The sequence below is a fragment of the Athene cunicularia genome (assembly GCF_003259725.1).
Source record: "Athene cunicularia isolate RWA chromosome Z unlocalized genomic scaffold, athCun1 chrZ_part3, whole genome shotgun sequence".
Classification (NCBI taxonomy): domain Eukaryota; kingdom Metazoa; phylum Chordata; class Aves; order Strigiformes; family Strigidae; genus Athene; species Athene cunicularia.
In genome coordinates, this window is record NW_020799144.1 from 14,053,199 (window position 1) to 14,064,344 (window position 11,146).

At 43.2% G+C, this 11,146-nt stretch overlaps 1 protein-coding gene across 1 annotated transcript in view; it reads right to left on the reverse strand.

Moving 5' to 3' along the window:
* The window catches only part of LOC113490214 (centrin-3), a 23,108-nt gene extending 12,281 nt beyond the window's left edge, over positions 1-10,827 (reverse strand). The window contains exons 1-3 of the mRNA XM_026866504.1: positions 10,735-10,827; positions 3,679-3,809; positions 2,462-2,513 (exon numbers count right to left, since the gene is read on the reverse strand). Coding sequence (XP_026722305.1) covers positions 2,462-2,513; positions 3,679-3,809; positions 10,735-10,827 — 276 coding nt within the window. The remainder of the gene's footprint in view (positions 1-2,461; positions 2,514-3,678; positions 3,810-10,734) is intronic.
* Between the last annotated feature and the right edge of the window lie 319 nt (positions 10,828-11,146).

Sequence of the window (11,146 nt, forward strand, 5' to 3'; positions counted from 1 at the left end):
GCCTCCCTGCGGGAAATGGCGGCGGTCGTGCCGGGCCTGTGGCGTGGCTGGTGGGCTCACGGAGTGCCTGTGCCGCCCTCTCTTGCCTCTCACTAGCCCATCTCTAGCGTCTCTCTAGCCTAGGTGTGCCGGGCTGCGGTAGAAGAGCCTCTCGGCGTGCTTAGGGCCTTTCCGCCGCTGAGTCGGGCGGCGCCATCTTGAGTGTGGAAGGAGGGCGGGTTGTGGGGGAGCAGCGTGAGGCGGTGTTCCCGCCGGCTGGAGCGGGGGAGCCGGCTCTGTGTTGTGTGGCGGCAGCTGTCGGCACCCCTGGATGTTGGCAGTGCTTTGGAGAAGCTGGCTTGTCTCTTTGTCAGCTGAGAGTTGCTACTGGCTGTACACCTTCAAGAGGGCGTTTGGGAGCTCTGTATCAGAGCTGGGAAACATGCGGGGAGATGTGGTTCATAAGCAGGTTGTCGCAAAGTGTGTATACACACAAAATATTCAGGGTTTATGGAAGCATTTTTATCAAGCCTTTGTGCTGTCTCAGTCTTCCTAACAATTTCCAGGGGAAGCAAACTATTAGTGATGGCTGGAGACCTTAATGGATTGTTTCAGTTCATGACAGCATGCCTTGGAGGTGTTTTACACCTAGTTTTCTAGTAATAAACCAGTAGCAGGTTGATCCCAGGTGTGCGCTGCTGGATGTGAAGAGCTGAATACAGTAGTTGTGCTCAAGGACCAGCTGTGTACTGGTCCACAGTACAGAAGTACTGTAAGAAGTTTGTAATTGACCTCTGTTAACAAATGGTAGCCTAGTAACTAAAAGCATAAATTATTGGCAGGTTTGACCCTCAACTTGTGCTGTAGTGAGATTTTTGATTAGTGGCTTTTCATTTCACTCCTTGCTGTTTGGATGTGTCTGTACTTTGGTGCGTTCATCTGAGCAGTTGCTTTCAAATCTGTGTTTTTCCCCTGTTTGAAGCAGGGAGTTGGGTACAAGTCCTGAATACGCGTCTTGGGGCTCCATGCTGGTCCCATCAAGGCAACCCTCAGTGTTTGTGGTGATGTTGTTACTCTTTGCACCAAACTAAGATCTTCAGGGCAGATCTCCAGGCAAACAGATTTCTAGCGCAACTGGTGCTGTTCTTAATGGGATGCTACAGCAAAAGCTCTGCTCCAGAAACCTAAATGCCACTGTTTGTAAATTTAGTAAAGCTGGCAGTAGTGCTCATATTGCACATGAAATGGAGATGCCAGGAATTCAAAACTGAAAAAGCAGGCTCAAATTATAATAGCTAAAAATAAATACCTGATTTTGGGTATGGTAGCTGCAACTTGCAAACCCTTACATTTTCAAAGCTGGCTAAACCCCTTCTAAAATTACTTCTTGAGAGTAGAGTGGATAAATTAGAATATCACCAGCATGTTCTTCAACCTGTGTATTGCCAGTTTAATGAGGATTTTTATTTTTTTTTTTTGGTGAGGTATACTTGAAGGCTTTATTATTAGCTGTATCTTCAGCTGTTAATTTTCAAACTCATCTGTTGTTATATGAAGGACATTTGTGAGGCTGTCAGCCAGCCATATCTTCCCTTTCAATTAATATGTTTCCTTTTCTATTCCTAGTTTTGTTAGTATTTGAAACCACCCTACGTTCCCTTGTCCCAAGCTGAATTGGAGGGTCCAGAAGATTGCATCCCTGCTGCTCAAAATCAGATCAAATATCAGAACCTTGTGAGACTGAGATAAAGCAACAAGCTGCTTTGTCAATAAAATTAATCCAAAAACTTTCAAAGGAGTAGTTTTTCTTGGGCAGACTTCATGCAAGTGCTAGTGTTGTTTGTTCATGTCGCTCTTACAGCATATCATACAGCACAAAGTAAGTGTGAAAATGTAAAGCTGTATTAAAAACATGTCATGCATCTTTGCCAGTTTGATGATTGGAAATGATGATCCGGGCCACACTTCTGTAAAATATCTTCCTCTGTAGCTCTGGTACAGTCACAGATGTATTGGCCAAGGATCTTTTCTGAGTTATTCTCCCTGTGTCAGGGATTTGTTTTTCCTGTGCTTTCCAATTTTAATTGCTATTGAATGTGTCGTAACCTTCGCAGGGCACTGTGGGGCACACATGGGAACACATACAGGCAAAGTCAGTTATTAAACTTGTGAAATTAGCCTGTGCAATAAAAGCTGAAATTGGAGGAACTATGTGCTGGAAATGGTTTTCGATAGCACAGCGAAGGCGAAGAGCAGGCTTAATAAGACAGTTGGTTTCTACATTAATCCATAATTATGCAATGAAGCCTATTCTTTTCACGGTGAAATCATGGTAAAATTAGACGCTATTTTGGTTTTTGTCTGTGCAGAGAGATATAGTCCCAGGTGGTACGTGGCTCTGTGTTCCTTCTCTCAGCACAGCAGCTCTGCCCCAGCCCTTGGAGGCAGCTCCTGCCTGTACTTGTGCTGCTCAGCCACCAGTGGGCAAGTCATCTGCTGCTGCTGCTGCTCCAGCCCAACCTGCGCCGCCCCGTCTGGGTAATAACGATTTTTACTGCCTTTTCCCACGAGAACAGAGGAGCAGAGAGGAGGTATTCTGCCTGCACGTTCTCTGTAGAACTGACTTTGAGATGTGATTGCACTTCACACAGCAACGCGGTGTTAATGTTTGAGCGAGTAGTAAAGTGATTTAGCGTCGCACTAGAGTTGTATGGGCTAATTATGTACCCCAGAGGACTAAATTGCTTTCTGACTAGCCTGGATATCCTTGTGCTGCAGCGGTGTGTGCGGTGTACATATAACCTAACGTTTTTACCAGCATGTATGTATATTTAGCTTCGAATGATGTTTAAATTTAAAATAAAACCTAACCTGTATTTTCTGATTGTTTTTCAGTTTTATCTGTGCTTCCCAATTCAGTTTGGAAGAGAGGGGGCTGAAGAATAATGTTTTGTATGAAATCTGGTTGAATTTTTAGACACAAGAGGTACTGCTTAATGATTTCAGTACCATATGCATAAATTATAAATAAAAACTTGAAACAGTGTTGGATAAATTCTTAGACCTAGAGTTTAAAAGTTAAATATTCATAATTCCTTCTTTGCCGTGTGTTTTTCTGCCCTTACCTCCCTCTTTCCTAACAGATCTCAATTTTTTGTTTTCTTTGGCTATGGATGTCTGCTCTAAAAGGCAAGGTGTTACACGAGGCTTTAACAGCAATTGTCCTAAAGCTCACTCTGAGCTCTGCTGTATAGCAATCTTCAGTCTAGGATTTAACAGTAAGGAGGCCTTTTTTTTTTTCTGTCCCTCATAATATTCTTTTTAGCAGAAACATCCCATGTGTCTTTCATAGTGTCATAATGGCAAATAGAGATGTTCACTGATGTAAAAATAAAATGACATGCTGTAATACTGAAGAAATTAAAATTACTTTCATTTAATGTGTATTAGACCATTATAAAGATCCCTTATGCATCAGAGATAGCTAAAGATACAGCATGTATTGTGAAATACAAGGTGTAGTTCAGTATGACACAATACATAGTTGCTGTAAAAAAAAAGTGTATGTAACTGCTAAGAAACTGGAATCAGATTGCATGCACAGCATTAAGAAGAATATAATTTTACATTTTAAAGCTTAAGTTCAAAGTGCCAAAGAATGAACCAAAACATTGATGGCTGTAAAGAAATCCATTCTACGTGAGATGAAGGCGTAGCAGAAGAAAGGTATGAGGCAGCCTGAAGGCTGTTCTTATTGATGCAAAGATACCCTGTGTGACTAAATCAGCCTCCTCAAACTCTGAGGCTTCCTTCTCAACCTGGTAAGTAAGCTGTAAGAAGGTGGAATTACAGGCATGATGGAAGACAGCATCAGAATTCAAAATCATGTTGGTAAGTTGATGAGGTGGCCTGCCATCAGTGATAAGAAATGGAATGAAGGCAAGTTGACAGTTCTTTATTTCATAGGGCAAAAACTCCAGTGCAGAAAGGCAAGATGGGAGGTAACTGGATCAAAAATATTATTACAGAACAGAACTTGGAGATTGCAAGGGACCAGAAATACGAATCAACAATATGATGTATCAGGAAAGGTGCAAACATGAAAGACAAGGATGAACCTGTTCTGCTCTGCTTGGTGCTGGTCAAAGCTTGAGTGCTGTACAGCTTTGCAGAGCGTAGTTTAAGACAGGAATAAAGAAACTGGAAAGATCTGGAAGGAAAAGACAAAATCTTTACTTATATGTCATGTTTTTAAGCTTAGGGTAGCTGTCTGGTAATGGTTTTCTGCTATGTAGAAAGATTTTATACAGATACTGCATCCAAGAATAACAGCTGCATTTGTAGAAAAGGATAAATTGGACTGAATATGAAGGAAAGTCTAGGTTATCAATAGGGCATAGTGGAATGATCTTTAAGGGTGATGATGAGCCACAGGGCTGCTCTTTATATGCTGGGTTTCTTATTCTGTGCTCCAGAAATGGTGGATTTCAGATACTGTGAAGAAAAAGAAGCCATTTCTCAGAGTGAAGAGAGGAAAAGAAGTGAGGGAACTCATGGGGAGGCACAGAAGTCTGGGTCTGTGTGAGGAAGCAGCAGAGGCTGTGGGATGAAGGAAGAAGTTGGTAACAGACCAGAAATATGAGGCAGTTGAGGGGCCAGGAAGTTAAAAAGTAATGGAAACAGGAAGAAGTGTGGGCAGGCAGAGCTGGGAACCTATAGTTTTAAGCATTCTGCTTCTCTGCATGAAGATGGTGCTAGGTGACCTCAGGATGGTTTTTCTCAGCCCTCTATTTTATCCTTGTCTGCAAGGAAGTGTGCAGTAAAGTATTCAATTTCTCATCTGCAAACCAAAATGTCCCCTCATTTGCTGAATGCTGTTGAAAAATATTCTTGTTGCTGGAACAATTTACCGTATCATACCTGATGTCAAACATGATTTCCACCATATGTGTAACAAATTTCTTTCAACTTGTGGGCAAACCCATTTTCTGAGAAAGGATTTGTGACAGTGATGTATTTCGCTTACACTTTGGGTTTCTAGTGCTCCCACTTCAAACACCAGGGCAAGTCCTTGTAACTGGGGCACTGAAATCTTTTTGTCCTGTGCTGTGGTGACTCTCGATGTGCATCTGAACTTATTACAGTCCTCAGACGACAGAGAAAGGCTGTGCACATCCTTCATCAGGATGCAAGTTTTGAGTTGGCGTAAGTTGATAAACTCAGATCCGAGGTGTCTGTCTTCCACTAGGAGTTACCTTGTTCCTAGATGTGTAATGGGGCATCACTAACCCAGGGTTGTACCGATGCCCCGTCACCTGGGACAGCCCTGACTGTCAGGTTGTATGATAAAAGATACCACCAAAAAGGACAGAGAAACAGGGGTGGGTGGGGGACCCCCATAACATAATCTGAGACGTGGCTGCTCCCAATCTCATTTTTTTATTCCTTAGATAAAACCAACATTGCAATATTTTTTGATTCTTTTAATTTGTCCCATTTCCCTCATATCTACCTGTATGATATATATGATTTCCCTAATCGTATCTCTACCTATATTTGCCTTCAAATTCTGTCCTCAACACCCCATAAAATTCAAAATTTAACAAGCTAGTTTTGAAAGTAAGACCTTACTGTATGTGCTAATATGCAAAGAGATCAGTGTTATGATTAAGGATTCATAAGCAGTAATATGTGTCCCTGCCGATGAAGATTGCCCCTCGACACTGGAACTCCTGTGAGGAAAACAAATGCATCGTATTAACTGAACAACCAGATATCCCAGATGTTATTGGTTGTCTCAAAGGAAGCATATCTTCATCTTTAAATGAACAGATGCTTATCACCTTCATTTATTCTTGGCTCTATACAGGCACATTTCTGCTGGTTTTCATGACAGCAGCTGCTTTTGTTATTCATGGACTAATTTCCACAAAACTTCTACAGTTTATCAGTTGATGAGTCTCACCTTGTATCAGAAACTAGACAGCAACGCTAGGCATTATTTTAAGCTCCAGTTATGTGCAGAACAGAAGTGATGTGACCATTTTTGTTTCAAGTGAACAGCTGTCATGAGCTACAGTCTTGTGTGGAAATAATAATCTACCTCCCCACAAACTGAAATTGACCCCCAAATATATACTTTCATCACATCCATGTTTTCTGTGTGCAAATTCTGTTTAAGACCTAATGCTGATTTGTGTTAAAATGTATGGGGTTTTTTTGAAGAAGTACCCACTCATGGTTTGTCATGGTGTGAGTCCAGAGGGCAAGTGAACACCACGGAGCCACTCGCTCTCCTCTTCCCCCTCAGGAGTGCGGATAGGAGGAAATACTACAGAAGGCTTGGGAATAGAGATAAGGACAGGGAGGGGTGACTCCCCCATTATGGTCATGGGCAACAGACAGACTTGTTAGGGGGAGAAAAAAGACATCCATTTAATTCAGACACCAACACCACTTAACAGAGTGAGGCATCTTAAAGACACTTTCTCCCCACCCCTCCCATCTTCCCAGGCTCAGCTTTGCCCCTGATCTCTCTACCTCCCCCCCAGCAGGGCAGGGGGTTGCAGTCAGTCCTGCTGCTTCTTCCTCCTCAGGGAGGGGGAGGACTCCTCACATTCTGCCCTGCTCCAGCGTGGTTCCCCTCTCTCAGCAGACAGTTCTCCGTGACCCTTCTCTGAGCTGAGTCCTTCCCCCGGGCTGCAGCTCTCCCCGAGCTGCTCTGGCGTGGGTCCCCCCCACATGCTGCAGCTCTCCCGGCACAGAACTACAAGAGCGGGGGCTGCTTCTCCCCTCAGAGTCCCGGCCTCCTTCGGGCGCAGCCGCCTGCTCCGCTGTGGGCTCCTCCAGGGGCTGCAGGGCGGCATCTGCTCCACCGGTGCCCTCCGTGGGGGCAGGGGGGGCCCTGCCCTCTCACCACGGGGTACAGGGGGTCTCTGCTCCAGCACAGCTCCCCCCTTCCTCCTCCTTCCACTGCCCTTGGTGTTCGCACAGACGGTCTCCTCGCAACTCCTCCTCACAGCTCCAACTCCTCCCAGGTCCCCCTTCTTAAACACGTTGTCACAGCGGCGCAGCCGCCATCACTAATGGGCTTGGCCTTGGCCAGAGGCGGCTCTGACTCGGAGTCAGGGGAGCTTCGAGAACCTTCTCACAGGGGCCACTGCTGCAGCCCCCTCCTCTGCTACCACCACCACACCCCCCCCTTACCCCCAAACCCAGCACAGGCTTTGTAGAAGCTCTGCATCATCTATCTGTCTATGATATGTAAATGCTTCTACTTCTGTCTCTTGCTCAGCACAGAAAACACTGCTAACAGCTTGTGAAGATTTTACGCTACGTTTAGGATGAGAGTATTCCTCTTAAAAAATATCTAGAAATTACTACAGGACTGCATAGGATTAAAACATCTTTTATTATGACTATCTACAACAAAATTATTTTTTTGAGTAAACTGCTGTTTAACATCACAGAAGTCTTGACAGATTATAAAGCAAAACTTCCTATCTGATTTTTTGTCAGTTCCCCAGTCTACTGAAAACTGCATTAACACACATTTAGATTTTACAAATAAATCAACACAGTTCTAAATGCCCAAGATGTTGCAATATTTAAATTTACAATGTATGTTTTAAATATTTAATCCATGTAGTGTTAAAGGGACACTGTAAAACTTGGCAATCCTTAACAAAAATAGTCATAGTTCTTTATACTTAAGATCTATCATTTATCTAGCAGTGAATTTCTTATAGTACAAAAAAAATTTCAAGATCTTTAAAAACTACTTTCAACTGGATTATAGCAGCAGTTTACTAACATGCCCCACATTTTGGGCTGTGTTCACGTAAAGCTCACTTCTGAGCTAGGAAATCATTCCCCAGATATTGGTCAAGGAGGAAAACCCAGGCAATAGATATACTTAATGCACTTAAGTGTGCCTTAATTGGGCATTTTGACAGTGATCTGGACATTTAAGGATCTTGTAGCGGATACTGAGCACAGATTTAAACACAGATGATGGAGGATATCTTTGCTTTTGCACTGGCACACCTGTGAGCCTTCTGTGAGGAGCGCAGGTTTTACAATGCAGTAAAATCTGGCTACAGGGCTTCTAATATTGGATCAAATAAACAAACCAATAGCAGTATAACACAAAAGCCTCATTCAACCTGGTCTCACTCTCCTGATGAACATCTGCATACAAATTAGCCCGTACCTCATGGCAGGGGGTTATCACAAGTGCTCCTCTAACCTTCTCAAAAGCACAGAGCGATATTACTGCTGGTATTACCCTGCAGATGGCAAATTTGAAGGAATTAAATTACCAGCGGGTAACCTGTGACACCACAGCTTCATTAGGAAAACTGGTGGACCCTTCAGTGCTGTATATTTCTTCAGCCATTCTGACTTCCCTGCTTGTCACCTCAGATCTGTGACTGTGAACCCTCGGCTATCAAGAAGAGTGTCTGGACTGCTATGTAAATAACAGCATGTGTCAGCCGGCTCAAAAGGAAAACCACACTGTGGAATTTGTTCTGCGTCTCTTCACTGAATGGCTTTTCTGCTTCCCAGGCTAACCTTTTGTATTTTCTCCTCTGGCCAAGTGAGGATAGGATAAAAAGCTCTTGGCTTCATTTATGACTGAAGTCTGCCCAGTGATTCAACACTCCTCATGCAATACACCGATGCACTTGGATTTCTCAAAAAAAAAGGGACTGTGATCTGAGTGATAACAGGTCTTTTAGTGCTGCATTGCTGCACCTGTCCTGCCCACTCACAATTTTGTTTCAGCTTGGAGACAGGCACTGCTAACAAGAACTAGGCACATCACAACCTATCAGTACAAATCCTGGTGAAGAATATATTCGAATAGTAAAGGCAGAGAGTGCAGTGATCTGTGAAAGGAGAAAAACGTTACATAAGATACTGCTTCATAATTTTCAGACAGGGATGCTTTGTATTTTTTAACTTTTTTTTTTTTTTTCCCACCAGGATTTACACCAATAGAAGGCTGTCAACTTCCACTTGCCCATGCCTTAGAGCCCAAACTCCGGGCTCCCTTTTTGTTGGGTATGATGAGAGGGGGGGAAAAAGCAAAAAGCTTCCCCATGAAGTGAAAGCCGAACAAATAAGGCTAAACTGCACTAAAAGTCAGGAAAAACATTTGCAGTCTTTTTAGTAAAGTATATATGTCTATATACAAAAATAACATCAGGCAGTGTCCTTTTAAAAAAGTTAAATATATAGAGACTATTAGAATAATTACACAAACTACAACCATTTCAACAGGTTTTAAATATCATACATTCAATTTTCGTAAGCAAGTTACAATGTCATTTAGCATTTCTCAATGTATTCAGCTTTTTTTTGGAACAGACTGAAATACAATGCACTTTACTTTCCATAAAAACCATATGCACCAAACAACGAATAAGCAAACAGTGAACAGTTCAAGTTACATTCACTTTGTGGTAACAAGTGTACTACTGGCTGTTGAATCCAGCAGCTGCAGCAGGGCAAGGTAATTTTAGTGTTTCCATCCTTCCCCTACCACAGAGCATTAACAACCGAGCTACAATCCAGTCACAGAAAAATACTCTTAAACAGCAATAAAATCTTCAAGCTCGTCACAGTCCAGTTCTCCAAATTTACAGAACACAATATACTTTGAAAATAAACTTTTTTTTAATGGGCTCATCAGAAAAAAAACCCACAAAACACGTCAAGCAAGGACTCAATCTGCTTTGTACAGGCTAGTCTAACACACTAACTCGTTAGTTTACAAATTCTCTAATCCCTAACGGCACGCCTACAAGCAGAACAGTTTCCCAGCTGACGGTGTGAGCGCTCACTCGTGCCCTCCGCCCCAGCGCAGGCGTTCCCTGCACCACATCGGGAAGCACGAAAGCCTCAACACTCCGTCTGCCGTTGGATCCGCATCAAAAAGCTTTTTGGATAAGCTGATGTATCTATACCTTCCAGCTTGGAAGTTTGGTCTTTAGCATTTCCACATGTTAGTGGGTTCTAAAGAAACTGCCAGACAGCCGCTTTGCAAAGATGCAGCAGGCACCAAGCGGCAGGTGCTGATGGCTGAAGAATGGCCCCTTCCTCCGTCTGCCCACCGAGTCCTGCCCAGGCACTGCTCTACCTTTGACCTAATGGCGCTGCTCCCAGCAGACACCACGTCTTAGCAGGAGCTGTGTTAGGCCAAAACCTGAGCAGGAGTTGAGTGAATAGTCACAAGCCTAGCGCTACATCCATAAGGTTTCAGGCATGAATGTAAAACCTCTCCTTTTGGCATACATGCATCCATCAGGATCGTAACAAAAGTAAAACAATGTATTTCAATCACAGTATGTGTGCAAACATGCCCTGAAAAAATAGAGAGAAAAACGAAGCTTTGGCTAAAGCTACTCGCTCACGTACTTTTTATAAAAATAGGAATAAAGTAGGCAAAAATAGGGAGAATTTTTGCAGCTCATCTGTATCAATTTGCCAGCTTTTTACTAATGCATACTGCTTTTGCTTGTATCAACACTTTCACAAGCCACTTGTTTTTTTTTCAATGGGTAACAGGTCGCACAAAACGCACTGTCACTAGGAAGTGACTCTCGAATTTGTAATGCGAAGTGCTATGCTTGCAATGGATCTCATGGCACAAGTTGAAACCTTGTGACAAACTCCAGCCTGCGAAATGTAGTTGGAAGCTAACCGATACAGCCTTTCTGCCCCAAATATGTTGAAGTGCCCAGGCAGTACCTTTTCCACAAGACCTCTGTCCACCAGCTCCATGAGGCGCTGGCAGCTTGTAACGTAGTCACTTATTCTGCTGTAGGGAAGCCAGTCAATCATGGATCCATCGTACACCACGTCTCCGCTGAACAAAATCTTATGGTCTTTGTCATGTAAGCAAATGCTGCCTCTTGAGTGACCGGGCATGTGCATGACAGTAAGCTGTCGGTCTCCGAGGCTGATCACATCCCCTGCAAAAAGGGAAAAAATATGCATTTATTGTGTATATTAAACACCACGAAGAATATGACCTACCCATATGCTATATATCCACAAAAAAGAGAGCGGGATATTTTCCTGCTGAGCGCCAGAGGCACCTGAAATTACCCCTGACAAAAAATTAACACAGGCTTGGACTGTATTAATTGAAGCTATTCCC